The sequence below is a fragment of the Anoplopoma fimbria genome, chromosome 18, assembly GCF_027596085.1.
Source record: "Anoplopoma fimbria isolate UVic2021 breed Golden Eagle Sablefish chromosome 18, Afim_UVic_2022, whole genome shotgun sequence".
Classification (NCBI taxonomy): Eukaryota; Metazoa; Chordata; class Actinopteri; order Perciformes; family Anoplopomatidae; genus Anoplopoma; species Anoplopoma fimbria.
Window position 1 is genome coordinate 20,384,426 of NC_072466.1, and position 26,189 is coordinate 20,410,614.

The 26,189-nt window shown below is 41.8% G+C and overlaps 1 protein-coding gene across 1 annotated transcript in view; it reads right to left on the minus strand.

Annotated features, from left to right (window-relative positions):
- Window positions 1-16,942: 16,942 nt before the first annotated feature.
- flrt2 (fibronectin leucine rich transmembrane protein 2) overlaps window positions 16,943-26,189 on the minus strand; it is a 43,603-nt gene continuing 34,356 nt past the window's right edge. Inside the window, 2 exon segments of the mRNA XM_054618747.1 lie at window positions 16,943-22,338; window positions 22,341-23,520. Coding sequence (XP_054474722.1) covers window positions 21,086-22,338; window positions 22,341-23,067 — 1,980 coding nt within the window. The 5' untranslated portion in view covers window positions 23,068-23,520 and the 3' untranslated portion in view covers window positions 16,943-21,085.

Below are 26,189 nucleotides of genomic sequence, written 5' to 3' on the forward strand. Positions count from 1 at the left end.
AGCCTCAGTGACCTGGTGATAAGGTGACATGAGCTTTCTTTTATTGAAATATGTTTGAAAGGCAAGGTTTCTTGTGTACAATTGTTATTGACCGTTCACTTATTGTCCAATCACAGCGTAGCAACTAGGCACAGCAGGCCTGTCAGGCTTTGGATTCCTCCACATGTTGAAGCAGCTGTGCATGGAGCCCTAGTCGGACCAGAGTCTGGTGTCTTTTTACCTTTTCTAAGAAGTGTCATGAATGGATTGAACATTGTGGTCTGCTAATGTGAGCTGCAAACGTTAGCATATCCGGGTAACCAGCTCACTACCATGGGTGGCAGAGCTCTGTATGCACACAGATCTTCCATCAAAAGTGACTTGTTTGTTTTGTCATAGAATACAGTATTTCTACCACTACTAATACAAAAAAGACTGGTAATACGGAAGCAAAGTTCCCAAGCGTGAGTCCTGCTTCAGTGTGCTTTACATAGACAAAAACAGAAAGGAACACCCATATTTAAATACAATTTAGAGGTAATACAAAGTACATAAAATATTTACATTTTTAGCAAGGAGAGAAATTGCATGCTTTTTGAAGTGGCACTATTTAGAGAGATACAATCCAGACCCCCTAGTTGAAAACGTTTCTCACCAGCACCCATGTTACTACCTACAGTAGTAACCTAACCTAGTATTAGTTTCCTACAGCAAGGAGCATTTTGTACTAGATTAGCGTGTTCAGTTAGAGGTTAAGGTTAAGAAGACTCTTGTGGCACATACTCCTTTATCCTCATCGTGTGGATCAACTAACGATTCATTTCCTAACTTGCATTAAAATACACAATAAATAATAAAATAAATGTTTTCCTTTCTTTAAATACGTCAAGACAACATTTATTTTGCTACTATCGTGTTTGAAGTCCAAGATATTTTATTAAGTATTGAATATCAAAAGTCAATGTGTCTATGAGAATTGTAATGAAATAAGTCACATGTAATAAAGGACTTTTATTTGATTTTTATTTATTATGAAGTTCATTCAGGTATTCTCCCAGCGCCTTGAGTTCGCTTAAGTTTTCAGCTGTGTAGAAGGCATTTATCAACAGTTTAGAATGCAGATTCATTCAGTCATTTCATAGCTGCAAATGCATTGAGACTCTAAGAACCTAGAAAACAATGTAGACAATACGGGAGGTAGAGCTGAAAACTCCTGCCTGACTTAATTGTTTCTGTATTACCTTGGAAGCAGACACTGTTTGTGTTGAGAAAAGCTTATAAATTGACAGTCTCTCCTGTAAAAAGTCAATCTAGCTCACCCAGCAGTCCACTCTCTCTGCCTGTAATCAATTCACGGTAAATAAAAAATAATCCAGCCTGATCGTCCAAACAAGATGCCGTTTCCTTAAATAGAATTTAAATGTCAGTGTTCTAAGTGAATGGATGTATTGTTCTATACAATTCAGTGAGAAATTATTCATCTTCGCAAGATTGGAGCCAAATTTCTCATGTTCCAACTGTATTAAATAGCCTACAAACCGCAGGTCAATACTAAGCTCTCTCTGCATTGAAAATGTTCTAGTTAATTTAGTTTAGTTAGTTAATTTAAATATTGTCAAAATCAACCGGATGCGCTAGTCGCTTCAAACAGCATGATATCCTCATTGACTTCATTTCTGTTTTAGTGAGAATACCAGTTAGAAACCAGTTGCAAAGGGAAGGCAGACAGTAATCATTTCTGTAATTAAAAACCCTAGCTAAAATATCTTTGGCCATCAGAAAGAGACAAAAGCGTCATAGCAACAGCCTTGACAACGATGGATTAATTAACACAGGGATAGATGAATCAGTGTTGAATTCATTATGTTTATTAAATAGTTTAGGTAATAATGATTTGGAAAAAAACCTGCTGAAAACAAGTGTTATTAGTATGTCAATTCTGGTGAGAACAGGGACATTGGGGTGTTATACAGATTTGGAGACTCCAGCTTGAAACCAGAACAACCTTGGACAGATTGGGATGTCTGGTCACCTACATGGACCAGCTATTTAGAAGTTTTTTTTCAGTCTTTGATATGATATAATGTATTTAGCCATGAAGTGTATATTTAAGACATATTTGACAGGGTTCTTCTTTTAAAAGAAGTCAGCTAGGGACAACATTTGCAAACAGAAAATAAGCTTAATTAGCTAGCTAGCTATAACAAATAAATATCTGCTAGCTACAGTTGGTGCTATCCGGAATCCTGCATTTGTCTGCCTCTCTTAGAAATCAAGGACCCATTACAAAAAAAATGTAGTGGTCAATCTTCTATGTAAACATTGTTCATATGCGAGAAACAAACCTAACAGACAAAGCAAAAGTAATGAAGCCAGGCTGGGCTTAGCAAATTGTCAATTGTCCTACTACTCTGTAGCATCAATTCTACATTCATTTTAAAGCTACGGTTGGAAATGTTGAAAAACTAGCTGGAATACGCGAGTTTAAAAAATGATCAAACTGAAAAACCCAGCCCAGTGTTGCTAACTCTTTTCCAATGAAAGTAGATCTAAAAGATGCTAAATCTACCAAGAAAGTCTACAAATCTGCAAAACTGACAGCTCGTCCCATCAGGCCTCCCTTTAAGCCACTCCCCCAAAATGATCAGCATGAGCGTAAAAAAACAACATGGCTGTTGTTAGTACTCAAAGCTGTTAAACTATGAGCTGTAGAAGAGTCCAGTGATGAGCAATGAGTGCACGGTCAAAAAATACACACAGGTAGAAATTCAAGTATAAGTTTTTTCTTTTTTTGTCAGAGCATTTTCTGCATTCATTGTTGTCAGGATGTAATGAGATTTTCCACAAAAATACCAAATATGTTTTTGAAGAAGATTACCAACACTGCCTTTAATGCCAACCCTCGATTACATATAACACTGCACAGGCAGAAAGGACTGTCCAACCTGGTGTTCCCATGATATCTCTTCACTGCAGAAAACTATTGATTCAGCTGGTATAAAGAATCTGTTGGTGTGGCATACGTATTGGCTTCACCTTAATTCACTTGCTGGGGAGGTACTTTTATGGCTTGACTGAAAGAACATCCGTCAGCCGACACACACACATAAACACACCACCAGACACACAGACTGAACCCCCTCTCGGAGAGGCCCAGGTTGTCTCCACCAAGAAAAAAAACACATCCAATACTAATCAAATGAATCAGATTAAGTGCATTTCCGCCCTCCTATTTATCAGCTGGCTCTGTCCAGACAGCAGCTGATAATGCTGCACGGTGCACATTGAGGCAGTGGCTAGCATTGACACACCGTGGGCGCCCATTTCACGCCTGCCCAGTTCTGGGGCTAATGAGTGCAGTTACCATCTCACAAGTGGGCTAGCACAGTAATCGAACATCATTAATTCCAGCACGATTCATTTTAGTAACCAAATCACTGATCAAAGTCCATTTGAGCAGGTTCTAATAGCTCTGAAAGAAGAAAAACAGATGCCCCTGATGACGGGCCTCTGCGTCTCAGTAAACAAATTATGTGGGATTCCATATGTGTCGGCATCCTTGATTAAATGCAATGATTATATGTAATCATCTTCCAATTGTGAATGAAATGATTACTCTCATGATTGCCTTAAAGCGACTGTAACTGAATGTAATGGCCTCACGTCTTTTGATGCACACAGTGGAATGCTAAAGTATTGTAAAGCCTGTTGTTCCTCAGGCTTTTAACATATCATTTAACAGGCTGGCCACCAGGCTTTGCTAAAGCCAGAGCTAAAATAAATACCAATACCAGTCTATTTTCAAAGGTCTGTTTGAACAGAAAACAATATAAAAATGAATCATGGAAATCACATTTTTCACATATTGATGTCTTAGCAGTTACAAAACAGTAACGATGCCGTATTGGCTATGCTTATACACAGATATGTTTACACTCATCAAAATGCATTGAGTTGAATGCATTTCATACCTAATAGAAGATACTTATTGGAATATTTTAGAACTCGCATGTTTGTTTGCAAGCAATCTCCTTCCTCCCAGTCTTTTCATATCTATCTAACATTTCTATCTATCTTCTGTCAATCAGTGAAAGACAGAGCCTTGCATTTGCATCAACACTCTCTGCAGTTGTCAGGAATGTGTATCGCATCCCCCACATGATTGTCATGTTTGGAATTGCTGGTCACATGACGCATACTGATCACAAAACACCTTTTCCCCATATACAATCCTTAAAAAGGGAGCAGCTGTAAAAGGATGAATATATTTTATTTTCCTTTGCATGTATTATCAGAAATGCTTTCCAAACAAATTTGAAAACTAAAATTGTGTTAGTTATTTATTATTTATGTGGAAAGCAGAGGCAGCCTGAAAAACTTTTTCAACTGACGTCACGTTTGCTGTACTTCAGAAATGCATATATGAATTAAGTAGGGCAGTGATGTTCATGGCCTGGCTGTTTGGAGTGCATGACCATTGGAGCGGCCCGATAAATTGCGGCTAAAGAGGTGCAACTTTTAGCGTTGTTGATCGATGAGTCCAGGGTAGATTTCAATTATAATGTTATCCAGCAACCAGCAACAAATGGGGAATTGCAGTCAATGAGCTTCTTGTCTGACCTCTGCAGACACAACACAGTCTCAAGGCAGTTTGTGAAATAGTCCCAAGATGCTATCTACTGGTTTCATGTACAGGGACACAAATTGTCTTTATATCTTTGTGTCGCTCTGAAGAATTTTTTTCCGGGAAGACATTACATTAAAACTAAAAGTTAGGTTTAGGCAACAAAACCACGTAGTTACGTTTTGGAAAACTGCAAAAACCACAACAAAACCACAACCATGAAACTGCAAAACAGTGTCAAACACCGGTCTCGTGGTTGAAAGTCCTGTGTTTGTTGTCAAGTTCTTGTAATGTACGAAGAACATACACACACACACACAAAGATCTCGTTCTTTATAGCTAAATGGGGTGTTATCTTGGAAAATGACTTCAAGTTCTCCCAATAAATCCAGGGTGTCCTCATGCTATCATCAAAACATTGTTGGTCAAGAAAAAGGTACAGCTGGTACAGTTTAATTGTAGCACCCCATCAGGCTAGTTGGTATGTTTTATGACTACTTAAATATAGTCCCAATGTACTAGTTACTTTGGTCAAAATTGAACCCATTTAATATTATTATTTTGAGGTGGAATATCTACTAGGCCCATTTAATTTACATTTTTACATCATAGAAATTATTTTCATTGCAACCAGGAAAGCTAAAGAAGAATGGCATCGAAGCACAAATGTGACATGATAATCTCCACAACATGTATTTACAAATTCTCTCAGAAGTAGCAGATTTATTCAGCGGATGTGCAACGAGAATGCAGAATTAACATTCTTTGGGTCTGCTACAGTGGCTGCATGTCTGTGGCGTAGCCCCAGCCCCGTGCATTTTCCACGCGCATTGACGTCCATGTCCTGTTGCCTGCCTAAGATGACAGAGATGGCACGATCTCGAAGACCCTGCGCTGCATTCCAATGGCCATTAATTGAGTAGCTGCCCGTCATCTCGTCCGTGATTGATGACATAATTAGGGACGGCCCCGTTTGATGGAGATGCCTGGCAAACTCCTCTGTCTGTTGGCCTTTTTGTGGACAGGAGGCCCGGGTCCCTGGAGCTTCGGACTGTCGCTAACCTTGCCTCAGAACGAGGAGGAGTACGCCTTCATGTGCCCGTTTGTGTGTGTGTGTGTGTGTGTGTGTGTGTGTGTGTGTGTGTGTGTGTGTGTGTGTGTGTGTATGGACAGAGTGCTCCCCGGTCCTGCTCCCCTTAACAATGAGCACAGCTTCAAGCTTGGGGAAGCTGATTAAATTAAAGTGCCTCACAGGCAATCATGCCAAGGTCAAAGAGATGCTGTGCAAACTGCTTTTGGCACCAACTTTCCTCGGTGTGCGGAGACGCTTATCAGCAGATGTGTGGGGTTTAGGATCAGGAGTGGCCGAGCGTTCGTGGAACGCGTGGAAAATTGAATTGTCACTGTTGATTTTGCTGCTTGCATATCAGGGAGAGAATGAACTTTCAACAACAGCACAATATGAGGTCCTGGTCTGTGCTGTGCACGACAAAGATCCCAGGCAGCCTGAGAGAACGGGATCGCTGCCTGTAATATTCAGAGGAAGGTTTTTTTCTTTTTATAAGCATCTCAGCCAACATATCATTTACTTTCTTTAATGAATGCAGATGCATCCATACAAGGGGTGACTGGATGGTTTAATGACATGATGTGTATCATATGCTATCATATTCAAAATCACCAGAGCTCAACCAAATGAAACCCCTGTGTCTGGCAACATGCCAGACCCCGTCATCTCAACTGACTAACCAAATGACACACATTCTTATGGAAGAATCATGTTTATTCCTTCAGGAGAGTTTCAGAAACTATTTGGATGTATTTAGGTTTTTTTGATGGAAAACAAAGTAAAATATTCAGTATATTAATTTATCAATTGATTAATTCAAGTTTTAATGCATACAATGCTGGGGTCCGCCATTCCCGTTTTGGATTCAAATGAGCTGCCTACACTCAAAGGATTCATAGGAAACGATACATGCATGTATTCCAGATTTACTTCTTGTTATTCTATCTCACTGATATCAGTCTGTTACTTCTGCTGAGGTCTCTTTGGACATTTTCAGACTTGACGCAACTCACAGAACACATTAACTGACCATGTTCTCCTTTAAGGATTTTATAGGATTCATTTATATGCTTATATATATATATGTATATAACAAGTATTACAAACTAACCCACAGCAAGGTTAGTGAAAAGTAGCAGAGGAGGCCATCCTCTCAATGTTAGTATCTCATGGAGAAGGGCACTAGTAAGGGAGGCCACCAAAAGGAGAGGAGCTACACGGTTCTGTGGTGAGATGGAGAGACCCTACATATGATAATAATAATACATTTTATTTGTATAGCACTTTAAAAGGTACTCAAAACTTGCCATATAACAACTGTCTGATAATAGAATACTGAAGGCCTGTTTTTCAGACGCACATGTGACGCATTCTGCGCCAAACATGTGCTGTATCAAAGGGGGGGTCGGGGAAATAATAGGAGCCGAGATGTTTACAGAGGATGATTGTGTATTCGGCTGTGTTTACTGAAGCTACGCTATTTGCAACTGTCGGTTTTACAGGGGGAACTATCCACCTCCGAAGGGGATGCACAAACACAGCGCAAATGGTATTTAGAAGGTTGTAGTGGTGGAAATAAACATTAATTATATACAGGCTGGTATATACCTCAAACCTGATTATTAGAAACTTGAGCAATTAGGCTTTTGATAATAAACACAGTGTCATATTATTATTGTTCTCTCTCTGTCTCTCTCTCCTCTGGTTGCAGTTCTTTCTGTATGTTTTGTGCCTCTATGATTTTTCTTATACTTCATATCCTTTATGTTTATTTCCTCCTGATTTATTAATTTTAGCAAAATTATGTTATAATATCATAATTTCATGGGTAATAGCCACACTTTTTCCCAGGTGAAAGTAAATTTTTTTATGTTATGATTCCTTCTGAGTGTAATGATGTCATCCCTAGTGTGGCGATGGCAGCACCATGCTGTGGGGAACATATCTCTACAGTCGGCCCTGGACGGCTTGTGGAAGAAAAGATCAATTGAATTGAGCAGAAAACAGAGAAATGGCGGCTGTGAGTGTGCAAGAGAACTTCTGAGAGGAAAAACAGAAAGCTGAAGCCACACAGGAACAAAGTGGCCAAGTCCAATCAAATCCAGAATTTGTGGCTGGACATGAGACAAACTCATGTGCATCATGCAACTTCACAGAGCTTGAACGCTTTTGGCAAAGAAAACGGGGAAAACTTGCAGACGTGCAACCTGAGACGGAGCGATCCACACACACTGGAGTCTGCAACGGCTGCCAAAAAGTGCCTCGACTAAATATTGACCAGAAGTGGGCGAGTTATGCAATCAATTGTTTTTTTTATCTCTGGTCCTCGTGTAGATCAATAGTTAGAGATTTCTTTTCACTTTGAGTTTTTTTCATTCATCATAAAAAGCCTCATTACACTGTGAGGCAATATTGGAAACGGGGGCAGGGGAATAGGGGTGGAGGCTGATTGGCCCTTGTTTAATAGCTGCTGCATGTACGGTACAGTGCTTATAAAAGTAAAGCATTTTAATAAGTGTGAAATTCCTTCCACTTCAGTAACAACACTTTTTCCAGTCTAAAGTCCCTCCTCAGCAGCTCGCCACTTTTACAGAATAATTGAAGTGCTAAAGCACTGAAGTACAGTTTGTTTACTTATTCACGGATCGACAGCATCATGACCAGGCGTTAGACTAAACAGATGAGTGAGAAACGGAGAGGCAGCGGTGAGCCCCGACCGAAGAATGAAGCGTTGACGGAGGACGGGGCTGAATGAGTGATGTCCAATCAGCCGCTGCTTATATTCCTCAGTGGTTTTCTAGGGATGTCTGTGGCTAATGACTCACCATTGGAGTGCCTCCACGTCCCATGGAGAGATTCAGATCTGCAGGCCAAGCTTGAGCGCTATCAGATGGTTGCGTCTGAACACCAGTGGCGTCTGCAGCATATGCTTAATTGGCAGTTTGAGCCTCTGCTCTGCTGTCTGTGTTCCAAGTCATTAACATGTAATGTGCACTCCGGACCCGGGGCCCATAAGAACCGTTCCTACCCACCATAACATTTAAACAGCTCTGAGCCACGCTCTCCCCAGCTGCGAGACAAAGAGCTTCTGCTCTTTGTCTCGGGTGGACTCTCCTCCAGTCTTGCTGTGTGAACTGTCACCTCTCCACAGCGGCCCTGTTCTCCACGCCTTCTCATGGGAACTCGCCCCCATTCAGACCATGGCTGGTTTTTGTCCCCGCTACTTACAGCAGTAGAAAAAGAAAAAAAAGAGGGGGAGCGGGATAGTGAGAGCTGTTAACAGCTTGTTAAACATGTCTGTTTAATTCAACACCACTCTCTTCATCTAAAAGGCAACGTTCATCTTCTCTTAATGCTAATGCACTCTGCTTTTTGCGGCGCAGATATAGAGGAATCATTTCATAGTGTCTCACTTTTCCATGCTCTCGGTGGATGTGTGAGACTCTAATGAGCTCCCAATTTAGACTGAGATGTTTGTTAGGGACTGCAAAAATTGGCTAGGGTTCAGAAAGAAGACATGAAACTGCAAACGAGAGTTCAAGAAAGCGAGACGGGCCCTTGAATTTTCAACAAGTCAAAAAATAGTCTCGACAACAAGTTCTATGTTGTCAGCAGGTATTTTGGAGAGCAACATTATTTCTTGAAGCCAAGGACAGAACTTAAAGATTAAAATGTTGAATTTCCAACAGAGTTTCTGTTGCTACCTCACACACGCACACACACTAACACACACACACACACACACACACACACACACACACCAGCGCAACAAATACACATACACACATTCCTGCTTTCCTGGATAATTTAAAATCGTGAAGAGTTTAGAGCTCATTTGAAACTATTGAAATCTCCAGGAGCAAGATAACGACAATAAGGCTAAAAGCAAACCTTACACTACTTCTGCTGTGAAATTATTATTCCACATCGTGCATAAATAACTGACATGTTATATGAACATTGGAGTTGGGCTTAAAATTAACAAAATTCAGATACAATTCTAAAATATTTACAAACATTTAATTATGACTGAATTCTCTTTACTTTGTGTGTTAGTCAATGTTGTGGATTTTTTTATAAAGAGGGTTAAACTAAGTCAGTATAAAAGCTTCATGCTAGGAGACGTTCTGTCAGTGGTAAGATAGCGGTAAGCTAGCAACTAGAGCATGGACTAGAGTCATAGACCCTTCTGTCCACATAGTGTTGTTCATGTATTAATAGCGAATTTAAGTCGTCTGTTGTTTCGTTATGCTGCTAAATTTATATTCCTCTCAGAAATAACAAGCTTTCACTCGGAAAGACAACGGTTAGCCATATCTATCAGTAAGCCTACGACTACATTCACCAAGAGGTAGGAAATGTTTGGGTGTGTATGTAATTATTTTATTGTTTAAATTGAAGGCAGTTAGCTAACTCAAAAAGTGGAGGGAGTTAGCCTAGCTTGTGTTACTTTTCTTACTAGCATTAGCCGTCTCTCTTTCATGGATCCAATTATGGCAAAGCTCACGTGAACAAGTAGAAACCTGTAACTGCAGTTCATGTACATTACTCCCTTAAAATGATTAAAGTGATTTAAATCACAGCATTTGGTAGCTAACACACGGAATTACACCGGTCTCTTACAAAATAAGGTTCGTTCAGCTTAACTCCATTCCCCTCCACATTTTGGAGTTAACACGCTTTCTCCTAGATTACGGTCAGATCTTTAAACAATTTGAATCGTGTTTGTCAAATTATTTAAACTACGGATTTTAATTTTAAAAGGTGAACGTTGACTTTTGGTTTCAGCGGTCTCTTGGGTTTAAGTCCTGTGTATATTCCACCGACCCGACTGCCCCTGACTTCCTACCGCAGGCTTTCATTAGAAAAGCGATTTGTGATACATCAAACACAAACGTTATCCGCGACAAAATATGTTTCCTCTGAAAAGTAAATGGTAGTGCAGTTTTGTTGTGTGGAATTCTCCTTTTTAGTTGACAGGGCAGGGGATAGCATGGGAGCACAGGAAAGCTCAAATCAGACAACACCCTTGGAATTTAACTGATACAGTGAACCAAACTGTTTTGGTGCCCCTCGACTATATTGCATTAATTCAATGATTGCATCATTGAAAGCCTCCAGAATGTACGGGGTGCTATAAAGAAGGAGAAAAAAGAAAGTCTTCTTTGGGTACAATTTGCAGCAAATAAAAACACAAGATCAAAACAATCACCAAAGATTTCTTACCAAAGATGAATTCTAATTTCCGCCTGACTATAAATGAGTGCACATCAAAAGCTATTTTCCAGTGTTACATCAACTGCAAATGTTTACCCGGCAACAAACAAACACTTAGCCGTCTTTCCATCACAAATGGGGGAATATGATTGCTCATAAAGCTTCGTTCTGAGCCCGCAGTACCACAGACTTTACTTTCACTAAGGAGGGTACTTAAGACTTCAGTCCAAAAAATGCAGCTGTGAACAAGGATTCCATGACTCAAGGAGACTTCACAGTCCTCACACTGTTCTTATATTACAGTTGCAGGATTTCGCATATCGTTCTGTGAACTCAAGGCAGAAGAGATTACTGAAACAATAGAACAATGTTGAAACTTTAGCTAAAGCATACCTAACCAGAAGTCTCCTTCATGAACTGTAGAAATGAAGTTGAGAAACCCTTTTTTTCCAATTTAGAATTATTTACTAATTATTTATTATTATTGTAACAAAATTAAGGAACTCAGATTGTACACTGTACACTGTACATGCTTGCCATACCCATCAGGCCTGATTTGCAATTACATACATTTTTTCACAAGTTGAACTGCCTTGAAAGTGACAAAATCGAATTAGAATAGTTGATTTTATACAATTCACAACTACATTTTGCAGAGAAATCTGGTAGAAAATAACATTAAGTCGACTGTGTAAGATGATTTTCCTTGATCCCACAACAAACAAAAAAACTAGCTTGGTCGTAAACAACAGCCATTTTCAGTTTACAGACTCCATTGCCTTTTATCAAGGTTCCTCATAACTCATGTTTGGAGAACTTGACCCTCAATGAGCAATCCATTATTCTGACTGACAAGTCATTGTCAGTGTCATAAATACATCCTAAGGCCTTGTGATGGTAGTAACTTGTTTCGAGTGACATCCCTAATGGTTCAAGTTGCATCTCCATCGAGGCGTCAAGGGTCAGAGTTTCATTCTCAAATGGGGAATTATTCCTGTCTATTTTGATCTTAGTCATTTTATCGGCATCTATTATTTATCAACTTACTTTCCCTTTGCCGCTTTTGAAATGCGCATTAGAAAAAAAAGCACTGAAACATATTATTTAACATTGGAAATGTTCAGATCTTTTGTCTCTAAAAAGGAGCAGAGACCTGATAATCCACCATTTTACATTTTCGAGTTTCCTCCTGGTCACCTCCAGAAAGCCTTGAGCCTTTCGCCTTTCCCTATTCATCAGCGTCTTCATTCATTATGGGCCCTACCAGACGCTGAGTCTGGCTCTGGGTCACAGCTGCTCCGCTCCGCCTGGAATTGTGACTCCTGTGACCCACTGGCCCAACATATGGAGGCCCGGCCGTGCTGCACGTGGTCCAGGGGAGAAAGTCAAACTTTAATCTGGCCACATCCCCGGGAACTGGCTATAAGTTTAACCGACAGGTGGTGTTTTAATTATTGAAAACGCTCTCTTCATATTAAGTTTATACCACAAATGGCTTTCTCATCAGGAACAACGACGTGTAGCCAGAACCATAATTATGTTGCAAATGTGAAGTGATGTTTCTGCCGTTATGTGTTTATTATGCATAAACATCAGCTCCAGCTCGCCTTTCTGCAACATTAATATTGTTTATTTTTTAAAATTCAAGTAGGTGTTGGTGAAAACACAATTACTTCCAATCAAGGGAAGCACACAGACAAGTGTTCTTTAGATCCGTCCCAATTACTCCTCAATGCTGATTGGAGGAATCACCTTTACCACAGCAGCAGCCTCTCTGAGACACCCGGCACTGCAACATATGCTAGACGGAGAATCGCCAATTAGAGTTTCATCCTGTGGAGCTCCATGTATAAACAACTGAAGATGAATTCTAAAGTGTGTCGCAGACAGCGAGGACATATACATTGTTATCTTAACAAGAGAAAGTGTTTGGACTTCTTGATATTTTATACGACTAATTAACTGAATCTGTTCAGTCACAGCGACACTCAGTTATGGATGCCGATAACTAAGATCTATGTATGCAGCTTTTGCAAAAACAGATGAGGGAAATAACACATTATCTTAGCAAAAAATATCCCTGACTCAGCTCAAAGCACCAGGCAGGTCCAATTTATGATGCAAAACACTTAAACATATCTAAAACTGATCATATGGAGCTTTTAGAAAACCACTGTGTTTCTTATTGGCGGGATCATATTTGTTCTCTAATGCTCAAGCTAATATGCTACACCGCAGCTGAACGCCACTAGCTATGCTTAATCAGGCACCGTACTTTAAGCTGCTATAACTAATATCTTCATAATAACTACATACTTCTGACACACTTAATGCATCAGTACTAACAATCCAATAATAACAGCTGATGATGTAAAAATAGGGGCCATTTTTCTGCAGAGCCACCAAGCACATTCAGCTGATAATACCTCCGTAGTTTCACTTGAGCAGGATTTTGAATGCTGTACCCAGTATTTTGTATAGTATTTATCTTTATCCTGAAGTAACAGAGCTGAATACTTCTTCCACCACGGCTACACCTGTATCACAGTATATACACCTGATATTCTAGGTACTTTGGAATAGAATGGAATCTAATAAAAAGCTACTGCCTGTAAAAGGAACACACAAGTAGAATCAATGCCTCTAGGACGTGGTGTCGACACAAAATGACCGCTGCAAGCTTCACAATGCTAGTATTTGTCGCAGCACCCTGTTAGTAGGTTGCATCACACTGTATACAGAAGGAGTTGCTTTTATTGTGTCCACACCTTTAAATGCCTCCCAGGCCTGAGAGGATTCCAGGCAGTTTGACAAAAGTTTTTCGTGTAAAAACTCATTTTATCACCAATTAAGGCTCTGTACAGCTGGCCATCTACTTTTGATAACTTGTAAAAGGAAAAGAAAAGAGTGTTTATTATGGACATTCTTTTAAAGAAAGTGCTGTGGTTTTCTTGTTTTGAAAGCAATTCTAGCTACACTAGAGACTTGTCAGGGAGTGTTCATTTTGGTACAGAACATATCTTGGCTATCTGAGAAACAGAGAAACAGACAGGGATTGTGTTTGCAGTTTACCCTCACATGGTAATCTTCAACTTTGTAATCTAAAACTGGAGGACAAATAGAATTTGCATCTGCAAACAGTGTCCTGGTTGATGATTGCTTAAAATACCCTCTGGTGTTCAAATGTTTAAATGCTGTCAGAGGACTTCCTAAGAGTCTCTGCTGTGCTTTTGGTCACTAACAAAGTCAAATTTAAAAGACTAGCATCAAATAGAGTGAGAACTCTCAGGAAACAGCATCTTTTCTCAGGAAAAGACAAATGAGAAGTTGTGAGGCTGTCTTCTCTTTCACCATCACACATGAATAAATGTGAGCCCTGCTGCTTGTTGGACCGATTTATTATTTATATTATTATAATTGAAAAGCACAGCAAGGTGATCCTTAATTGATAGTCATGTTTTTTACTTAATGTTCATGGCATTCACTGTTGGGAGCAAATGGGCAGACATCTAGTGACCCATCCTGACACGCATTAGCCTGAAGCACTGTGAAAGAGGCAGAGGTCTCACCTGCAATCAGTCTTTAATTAAAGGCTAGTGAGGGCAATGAAAGATGGGAATAACAGCAGAGCCCTGCTTTTAACCAGTTCACTGTTCAGTCTACCAGATGTCGATGTTTGTAACACCTGAAATAAGATTGCTTTAAATTGCATCCTTTAATGACTCTTCCTCCATATTGAGGCTGATTAGAAGACGCTTAAACGAGGATCACAAAGTGAAGCTGTTTGAGAGAGCTGGCATTGAGCAGAAAATGGAAAGTTCTTTTGGCAGGAGAGATTAAAAATACAGCTAACACCTGTTCAGTGAATAATTCAAAGGCGAAAATTCTCATTTCATTCGTTTCTGCCATATGGAACATGACAAACACAACCATATTTTTTCTTTTAATGAAGCATTCAACATTCACAAATGTTGGAACACAAATTGTGCTGGAAATCGATGCTTTATTATTATATACGCAAAAGTAACTATTATTGTATTATTGTTACTTTTGCGAAATAGCCTTTACCTGTTTAGGTTGATACAGGTGCAGCTAGTTCTTACTATTGGTTATTTAATCTGTCCCAGTGCATCATATTTTATAAATGAATGCTTCAATTTTAACATAAGATAATTTGTGAAGTCACAAATATCTACAGCTGCAATATTTTCAACTGGATTGTAGTGCTGTAGAAGTATAAAGTAGCTTAAAAAGATAACACTAAAGTACAAGTCCCTCAGATTTGTACTTAGGTACAATACTTAATACAATACTAAATGTACTAATTACTTCCCACCACTGGTTATTACTATATATTATTTTATATCTACAGCTGGCAGACAGAACTGTTGAGTAGCTAACCCGATTAACTGTAAAAAAAAAAAAAAAAACATTATTAGCCTGCTGATATGACACATTTGCATTGAAGAATAAAACAGGTCAAATAAAACATGGCTGACACATCTAACCTGACACTTGATAAACTGCTGTTTGATTATGATGTAGACTTGGAGCTTTTTAAATGGCATGCCACAAATATCAACACAACATTGCCATAATAATGTGAGCTAAGTTATCATAAGTTAATATTTCCCATTAATAATAATAACTGTGAGTCATATATTTGTCCATGAATCGTTCAGAAATAAAACACTGTCGTAGGAACATGTACTGTTGAACTACATATATCATGCTTCCTTTCACTGTAAGTTTTGGAAGCTATGCTAGAGCTTATGACGCTACAGTCACTTCCTGTTGACATAGTTGATTGGTTTTAATTGGAGATTGTTACAGATGTTTTCTATCAGTTGATTTTTCACATTAATAAAGTCTTCACTACATAAGACATTTCTCAAAAGGGGCATATCATGAAAACTAACTTTTTCAGTACTTGTGCATGTATAGTTGGGTATCTGGAGTGCAACCAACCCACAGAAATAACACAACCCAGTCAGTTTTTTATGGGCTGTCTAGATCAGAAAACATGTGATTCAACCATCCAATCAGACTTGGCTCCCCTTCCTATGTCACATGCAGGCTCATTAGAATATACTGCCCACAGCTTGAGAACTACCTTTGCAAAGGTGCACCATATTTTTCTCGCAAGCCAATCAGAGCAGACTGGGGGGCTTTTTCTGAAAGGGGGGCTTAAAGAGACAGGCGCTAAAACAGAGCGTTTCAGACAGACGGTCAATACAGGTATATACAGACAGGCAGTTTAAGAAGAATAATGTGTTTTCTGAACATTTAAGCAGGTAAAATATGTTATTGTTGAAGCATGATGTGTCCCCTTTCAGTTTTAATGGTGCAACAATAGCTTACAAATCAGTGGTTTGAAACTAGCGGGTAGTTAGGGGAACATTACGAACTAACACAACGCACGGAGAGAAGAGCAAAGTAGATGATTTAAGTGCCAAAGCCTCCCCAAAAAGCCTACAATTGTGCAACAACAAATCACATTTTGGCATGTGGGGATTTTGAGAAAAACATCAATTTCCCGCTCAAAATACCAGAGTGGCACACCCTCCTGTGTTTCAGCTGAATGCATGTGGTTGATTGTCATAGTGAATTAAGATTGGGCTAATGTGGGTTTTTAAGCGGGCTGGAGGTTGCAGAGGCAACATTGGGATGTGGTCATGGGGAGGAAGAAAAGTTGGACTTTGGTGGAACGCAGGGATTTGGAGAAAGAGCCCAGTCTGGGACTTAGTTGTGTCATACAAGTAGAATGAGAGAGTATCCTTGATTTTCCCCAGCTGAACGCTAAGCTGCGGTCGTTACGCTAAGATGTCTCAAGCTTGCCATGTAGAAATAAGAGGATAGCTTGGCATAGTGTGGTACGGCACAAATCCTTGATCCAGAATAACTAGTTTCTGACCTGAAATAGATTTAGCCAGGCTCGTGTTCAACTCTCATAAAGCTAATATGTAGAAGACAAAAAACGTAGGATCACTCATTAAAGCACAACAGAATATAAACTTTCATTTCCATGTATGAAACAAAGAAGGAGTGATCACTCAAATCCAATGGCTCTTTTATTTTCAAAAAGCTTCACTTAAGTATTTACAGTTTGTGCAAAAACATTTAAAGGTTTTTCAAGGACTTTACATTGTAAGTTCAACCTCAAGGCACATACATGGAACAACATCGATATTTCATCATGAGAACAGAAATTTAACTTTGGTTCCTAAGAAAACTTGGTTGTGGGTGGCTAACGTGACACTGCAGAGTCTCGATAATGAGGAGAAGTTTCCCGACACGGCCGTTTCACATGCACTGTAAGTCTCCAGCCTTCTCCCTCTAAACCGTCCTGTACGGCTGCTCATAATGTACCTCGACCTCTGGGTGATTGCTTGAAAAAAGAAGTCTAAGACCAGGTATGACAAAAAAAAAAAAAAAAAAAAAAAGAAAGGCTATGAAGCTAAATACAGTACATGCATTTCTGATGGATATTAGCAGTGAAGGTTTGGCCTGCAGGAAGAAAAGACGACTTAAACTGCTTTCAACCTCTCAAGATTTTTCTTTGAGTTGACCTCTCAGGGATTAAACATAATTATCTTAACATGATTCAATGAGCTTTAAGGGAAATTACTCTGTACCCTAAAAACAGTAATAACCTGATGCTAGCGGTCTGTGATACATTTTTGTGTAATTCCATTAGGCACGCCTCTGCAGCCGCGTTCTTTCATCAAGCAAATAGAAAATGAAAGAGCATTGTACTCTGCAAAACAGCCACGGAAGCTCCCGTCTGACTGAATCGTTAGCCGCGCACCGCTCAAGGTCTGGCACTCAGGATGAACAGTTTCTCGTTAGCTACAGCGTGTACATTCTTATTATTGTTCTTCCTGTTAATACTGTTATAGTCATCTGCCCCGGCTGCAAAAACGTTGGAGAAATGTGCTTTCTTTTCAGCGTCCTCATCGCCGTCTGTTCGGGTCTCATCTTTTCTTCCTCCCACCTAAATACTCTCTGAGCTAATCATTCAGTCCTGCATAAAAGGTAAGGCAAATATCTGTTGGGTCTCTGTTAAACATTCACAGACAGGGGGAGATGCTATATGTTGTAACAGTTTCAGCCCCCCCCCTTGTTTGATCAGCATGTGAATTCAAACAGGGCTTCGATCTCTAACAAAGAATACTAAATAATATTTGATGTAAGTGTTCAAGTGTTTCTGCGAAAAAAAAAGGTTCAAATAAGAAGTGGAGATGCTTGATAACCACAGAAGGAAATGAAAATAGATCCATTTGAACATGTCACATATTGAAGTACTGAGTCTTTAAATCTTATTTTGCTGAAAAGTGAAAGTGAACGTCATTACAATCGTTCATTTTGTTGCAATGCAAATCAACTTATTTTAGTTTATTACTTGTTTTTTACCTCACGGAACAGGTTGACATTTTTGCCAAATATTAATATTTTATTGTTAGAAGAGAAGTTTGATACCCCCCCACTTCTGTACAGTAAATATGAAGCTACCACCAGCAGACAGTTAGCTTAGCTTAACATAAAGACACAGAGGGAAACAGCTAGCCCAGCTCTGTCTAATGGAAACAAAATCCCACATATCTTAACTCACACTAACACAGTATATCTTGTTTGTTTATCCGTACAAAAAACAAGATGTAAAAGTGACACTTTGTGCTTTTACGGCAGATTTTCTTATCTTTGGACAGAGCCAGGCTAGCTGTTTCCCCCAGTTCCCAGTCTTAATAACAAGCTAACCTAACGCGCTACTGTCATTAGCTTCATATTAAGGGTGCAGATATCAGTGTGGTCTCAATCTTCTCATATAACTCACAGAAATAAAGTGAATAAGAGCATTTCCCAGAAATTAACTATTGCTTTTGATGTTTCCTTGATAAGAGATTTTGTCGTTTCAGCATGAAAATCCAGCAAATAAATTGTCAGCTGTCTTGACGAAAACAAGATTCTAAGACATAATGTGACACTAAATGATGCTTACAGATTTCATTCATTTACTGTGTTTGTACTTGGGGAATGTTATCTTCGTTGAACACTGGGGCTGTGGAAGTCTGGGCACCACCTCAAATTAAAGTTCAGGTGATTGCGATCAGAGCTATTGCTGGAATTACGGTAAGTGCAGCTACTTTAGAGATATCCTGACTACTGAGGTGAATCCTCTCAGAGATACTTGGGACTAACTCCAGTACAAGCCCTTAAAAATCACTTCCCCCGAAAAATGTTCGGCCCAGTTCTGCGTCTGCTCTCTACACAGCCGAATACATAGCAGCTAAGCAATCTGTGTGCGCCTCGCAAAGAGTTAACAGACACTCTCGTCTCCCAGCGTGAGCTCCGTGCAGCCAAGTGAAAATAAGGTCTACATATTTTTCTCCCTTTTTTGGTCGAGGATTATGAAGAGAGGGGGAAAATAGAGGGGGGGGGGTTCTTTAAGCTTGGCCCTTCAAAATAAAATCTTGTCAAATCAAATAAAGTCTGCTTAAGAAGTGCATAATGAAGACCTCTCACTGGCACCTCGCATGCAAAGAGCTGCTGCCACAGCGTAGGTAAGAGCTGAAGGGGAAGGACCAGAAGACAGACAGAGGGACAGAGAGACAGAAAATGAGAGGAGATAGGGTGAGGATCATCCCTGCAGGGACTGATGGTGCTAAGTGAATAGGTGCATTGTTCAGGTGAGCGCGCCATAAATGAAGAAGACAGTCTCATAAATGTGCACAAAGGGGTGAGCGATGAGACACTGGACGGGAGCATTGTGAGGATCGTGTTGTGATTTCCTCATTAATCACAGAGCCTAATGAACGCCAGGACACAGCGAAATGAGTGGGTGTATGATTGTCATTATGTGTGCTTTCAAAAAATTCATCACACTCTACACACACACACACACACAGAGGGAGGGACAGAGGCTTTCCCCTCATGACGGACCACAGTAGTGAAAATCCATATCATTCAGCCACCAAACAAAGAAAACACTGTTAGTTTGAATAATTCCACATCATTAAGTAGCCAGATGAGCAAGAATACTCTAAACAATGCTGTTTGAGCATGAGTAATGGACTCCTGGGGAAATGGTGGAGGTAAAGTGATCTATGCAGCTTTTGTTTTGTCCTTCTGTCTGTCTCGCCCTGTGTTCCTCTGTCCCACACACAACGCTGAGGGAAACTGCCCCCTTGTGGCCTCACTTGTCAAAATAGGGGGAAAAAAAAGAAGCTGAACAAATTTGGGAATTTCTTCAAAAGGATCTGCGAGTGTCAGCACATCGATACACCTCATTAGGGACAATAATCATTTGTTCCATATTAAACTTGTGTAAACGACTGCACTTCCTCACTAAAATGTGTTGAAATTGACACATCCTTTCCAGAGTTTTCCCAAAAAAAGTGTCGCTCGTACTAAGCCCACCTTTGTTCCAACTGTAAACCAGGAGAACAAAGACGCTTTTAGTGTTAAGGCACTTTTGGGAAATCTCAGTCGAGGTCTTTCAACAGCATCGATGACATTCTACCGACACAGCCGTCCACGATCCCTCACATGCGATCACCACCTCTGCTCATTTCCTGCCTGGCTTCCATTAATAAGAAAGTGCACTTCAGTCCTTTTTTACAACATACCACCAATGAACCAGTGCTATATTTCCACAGCGCTCTAATCAGCTGTGTTTGGATTTCCCCTGTGCTGTGTTGTCGTTACTACTGTTCTGTTGGACTGGGGACGGTTCGCAGTGTTTCAAAGAGCAAAAAGGCCATATTTTGCTTCTGTGGTTAGCAAAGGATCCCAGCCCTCCAAGCGCCCCGACATTTCCAAGGCTGACAGTCAGAAGCTACACCCAGGGTGCCGTGATTGTACAAATCCATGTTCATGTACAGTACTGACCATTAAAACAACTTTCAAAACCCTGCTGGTTATAAAAAAGAAACGCTTCTATCTCTTTTCTAAGAATAAAAAAGATAGCAGAGAATCCCACATTATTATCCACAGTATAAATTACATAGTAGACAGAACTTGGAAATATATATAGTACAGTTATATTTCACTAGAATTTTTATGTTTTTTATTGTCTTCACAAACGGGGTGTGTGAATTTATGCATGTAATAAGTGTTTCTAGTATGAGGGTGTGTGTGTGTGTGTGTGTGTGTGTGTGTGTGTGTGTGTGTGTGCCGCAGTACTATTTGCTGCTGCATCACGTGTGGCAGAACTCTGTACTGGGCACGTTGCTGCTCTTGCAGTAGGCTATGCTGTTGTTACTGAGGTGACAGTCTCTAAATCCGATGCCCCCGTTGGGCGTGTAGATGGGCTGGATGCGGAAATCTCCCTTGAGCAGCTGCTCATTGTTCAGCGCCACTATCTGGAAACTGGTCTCAGTCATCTCCAGAATGGAGTTATCCTTCTTGGTTCCGGCCTCGCCGTAGTCATCTTTTCTCCTTCCCCGGTTGTATTTCCAATTGGTCGAAGACGACCGGCTCTTCCTGTGCATGTGCCAGCAGAACAGGCTGAGCAGCGTTACCAGGATGACGAGCACCGCCCCGCCTATGATCCCAGCCATTAGCAGCGTGGAGTTGATGCTCTCCTGGGGAGCTTGCTCTCTGCCGGGAGGCTTAGTAGCCACAACAGCCTTGGTCCTGGCCTCGGAGCATATAGTATCCTCTCCGGGCCTGTAGGAGTTAAGGGTGTCCAGCACGTGCACGCAGATCCGATACACGGATCGGGGCTCCAGGTCGGTGAGGCTAATGTGCCGCCGGTCCCCGCTCACTGTCCTCTCCCGCATTCCTTCGTTTATTTGGCTTTGGCCCCTTTTGACCCAAGTGACCTTGTAGGCTGTGACGGTGAAGTAGGAAGCCCAGCTCACCTCGATGCTGGTCGCGTTGACCACATGGAAGGAGATCTGAAGAGGGTCCTCGTAAGGAGGCAATGGCCCCGGGGGGTTGTTATGGACTGGGGGTAAGGGAGGGGAAGGTGAGTCAAAGAAGTAAGGGATGGATGTGGTGATGAGGGTGGAAGTCATGGTGGTGATGGGGGTGGTTGTGGGTGGAGGAGGGGGAGTGGAGCGGAGGGTGGGCCAGGGCGGCTGGTCAGCTTCTACTGGGCACTCTATGATATCCAGCGTGAGCTCTCTGATTGCCATGCCACGCACCTTGTCTGGACTCAGGCACACGAACCCTCGGGCGTTGATGGAGGAGGGCAAGGACTTGAGCCACACCACCACCCACTTCACAGAACAGTCACAACGCCAGGGGTTATTGCGCACCATGAGATGCCTAAGGCTCGACAGGCCATCGAACACACCCTGTGTCAGAGTCTGAAGCTTGTTGCTGGATATATCCAGTCTTTCCAGTCTTATGAGGTCAGCAAAGGCTGCCACGGGGATCTGGTCGATCTGGTTCTCCTGCAAGCTGAGTTTGACCAGTGACTGGCTGGGCAGCAGTGGAGGGGGAACGTGAGGGAATTGCGGGCCAGGGCCAGCTCACGGAGGGTGGCCAAGTCCTGGAAGGTCCCTGGTGCAATGCCCTCGTCCGTCAGAAGGTTCCCATCCAGCAGGAGGCGCTGCAAACGTGTTACATTCTGAAAGGCCTCCTCTGCGATGTGAGCGATGCGGTTCTCATCCAACCGCAGCTCTTTCAGGTCCTCAGGAAGGCCAATGGGAACGCTGCTTAAGTGGTTTTTGGTGAGGAAGAGGAGTTTGAGGCTTATCGCCTCCCTAAAGGCCCCTTCCTCCACCCCCACTGTGGAAATTGAGTTATCATCGAGGTGCAGCTCCTCTAGACGAGTCAACTGGGCCAGGGCCGCCCTGGAGATGGTTTGGATATTGTTCTCCTGGAGATGCAGGACCCGGGTGTTTTTGGGCAGATTGATGGGAAACTCGTCCAGCTGGTTGCCGTAGAGATACACGGTCTCCACGGTGGCAACGTTGTGAAGTTCCAGAGGGAAACCAGCATTGTTTATCTGGTTGTTATGTAGGAAGAGGACCTTGAAGCCCTCCTTTATCCCCAGAGGCACTGATGTCAGGCTGCGTTCGTTGCAGTACACGAACGGCTTGTCACAACGACACTCTTCCGGGCAAGAGGCACCTGGGCTGAATTGCATTTGGAGGCTTAGGATGACAGTCAACCAAAATTGCAAGAATGAAGCCCAATCTTTATTCCAGGGTCCAGCCAGAAACTCCATAGTGGAAAAACAAAACAGCAAAAGGGAAACCGACAATAATAAAAAAAGAACGAAAGAAGAAAATAAACAAATATGAAAATCAGAAAGGAAAGGCAATGACGTGTATATCCACCAAAAACCAGACCCAAGAACAGTCCAACTAGGGGAATTTGGTAACGATGCAGTTAGCTCGAAAAGAACGGGAAACCGTGGGAGTAATCCTGTAAATGCTAGTCCTCAGCTGAAGAGCGAGGGTCTCATTAGTGGTGGCCAGTCCTCTGACTGACTCCATCCATGCTGAGACATCAGACCATAGCAGGACTCTTCACTCCTTGCTCCATGCAGAGCTCAGCCAGGGCCAATTTGAAGCCACGCAGTAGAGAGCCACCACAGGCTCCACTTGCCTGTCCGTCACACACTGCTGGTCCCCGACCAGGGCAGAGTCCAAGGGGGGTGACATTTGGATCCAGAGACCTGTGGGAAAACAAAGAAATACTGGATCAGTATATTTAGGGGTGGCCTGATCTCTGAGAAAAAGAATGTGGGCCTCTATTCTCCCTCTCTTCCTATGTCCCTTTACTTGACATACAAACATGAACACACACACACACACACACACACACACACACACACACACACACACACACACATACCAACTGTCTTTCCATCCCATCGCTCTCTCCCCCTCTCTCCAAAACACAAAGACAGAGTCTCAAACACATCGTTCATGCCGATGACAAATTATGCACGGGCTATTCCAAAAAAAAAAAAAAAAAAAAAAAGAGCCAAACCATCTGATAAATATTCAGAACAGCTCTTGCACATCCGGTTTCACAGACATAAAGAAGGCTTTTATCCCTTCGGCTGTATCAAAGGAGGTAATGGAGCACTGCAAGGACACACACTCACAGATTCACAGAGGTTCTGAGCAACATTAACGCGGCTTAATGGAAAACATGCTAAATAGAGATAAGGCTAATGAAGACATCACATCTGTGTGTGCCAACATGGACGCACAAGATGTTTCCTCGAAAGAAAAAAAAATACAGGACGGCGTATAAGTGACAACATCTCGGGCAGAGGCACACCAGTAAACACACGAGTGCTTACAGTAAACACAGTTGATTGTTTTGCCGGTGGCCTAAGGAGGAGCTCTTAATAACGTGTCATCCTGAACACACCACCAGGTCCAGATTTAAGGCCGTGAAGAGTAGAATTACATAACTAAAGAGAGGCCATCGAGGAACCCTGCATATCAGCTTTGGCTCTTGCTGGAGTGACATACATGAGCTGTTAAATGGAACGGGATTGGAGAATAATTCAGTCCCTCCACCTGCAATAAATGATCAATACAGGCTATTTTTCACCACAGAGAGGCTTGTAGTAAAGCACAAGGCCATTGGATTACAGTAGACCCCCAGATCCATTATTCCAAGTTTTATGACCCATCAACTATCCCCTCTGCCCAGTGTGATTGAAAGATACTTGTCATCGGTGGTTTTCAGCTTCCCTGAAGCTCCACCCTAGGGCGATGTTAGACGACACACAATAACGGGAATGTTTAGCACAGGAACGGCCATGAGTCCTGCAGGGTTTGTCAAGATAAAGGAGAGGGCAGGTAGTCAGAAAATGATTTCAGATTTGTCATGTCTGGCAGCCATGACGGATCCTTTACTAGTTTTGCCTTTCTTGACAAAATATAGTTCCCCATTTGCCTTGGCAGCCCTGCTTCTTCACATTCCCCATGCTGTTTGTTGATGAGATGGAGCCTGCGCAGGCTCTTTGTGGCAGAGATGGAGAAATCATTCTTTGACACACATCTGTGATCTACTTTTCTAAATTGAAAGGGCTAAATTTAATCAAATAAGCTTGGTGAGGGGGGGTTATAAGCGACCACATGAGGCGATAAAATGTGCTGCCTCAACAGCAGAAGGCAGCAGCATCAAGATTATTACAGCTTCATAAATAAAATGTTACCGTGCATCCAAATAATAACCTAAAGAAGGCGCAGACATCAAGTTGCTCTTTACTGGACAACAGAGGACCTGATACATGGTGGACATGGACAGGTCACTGAGAGCGAGTGAGGGACATTTTTCTTTTCTCCCTTTTCTTTTCTTTCATTTTGATTTAATTTCCAGTTTAGAGAGCCCACTTTCTCAACGCTGCAGATGTGTGGCCATGAACAATCCGATTAGAAGTGGATTTAGCGACAGAAACGCAATTAAAAGTTTAAGAACGGATCTGGTGTTTAAGATCAGGTAGACTTCAAAGCCTGTTCACCCGGATGAATCATTTCAAAGAGAGGATTGAACACCGTGCAATGCATTGAGAGTGGAAAAGAAAGTCCGGGTTTCTCTCGGGTGAAACTGTGGAGCGGTGCAGCAGTCTCCAACTCCACGAAACGTCTCATTAACCAACAAAAAGAAAAATGTCCAACTGCTTTAAAAAAGTATATGTGAATTGGAGATGAAATGTCAGTTTATGACATTTAATACTGCAGGGTGCGTGGAGCTACTTACATGGGTGGAAACATATGTCGGTGTGTTTTTTTTTTTGGTTAAGATTAACGAAAATATCCATGTCATTTTTTTTATTTTTTTTTTTATGCCTGTCATTTATTTTCTCTATTTTCTCCAGCTACGTGGTGCGTTATTGAGAAACATCCACTGTACCTTTGGCGAGTCTTTCTCCATTACAAAAACCCCGCTAGCGCCTTCAACTTCTCCGCCTCCGTCCTTCATGCGGTCCGGGAGCTAAGGTCCGCTCGGTTCCGACTCGGTTCCGATGAGCAGCGTGGACCCGGTGAGTCTACGGAACAGCATGCTGGGTCTGAGCGTCCGTCCACACTTTTTTTGTGTTTTTTCTGTGTGTGTGTCTGCGTGTTCCTCCGCTTTTAACTCAACAACACCGTGTGAGGAGCGAACGCAAGCGGCGGCAGGGTGATCCGTCTCTCCCCCGAAACGGTGAGGACGAGCCCGCCGAAGTGTTCGCCTCCCCGGGCCATGCCGGACAGCCGCGTCCGTTGTGCTGCGGAGCTTCAAAACTTGCCTTTTGGTCGAACTACCTACGCCGCTCAGAGCCCGGACGAGCTGTTTTCTGAGATGGATCCAGTTGATAGTGCGACGTGTGTCTGCTCACCT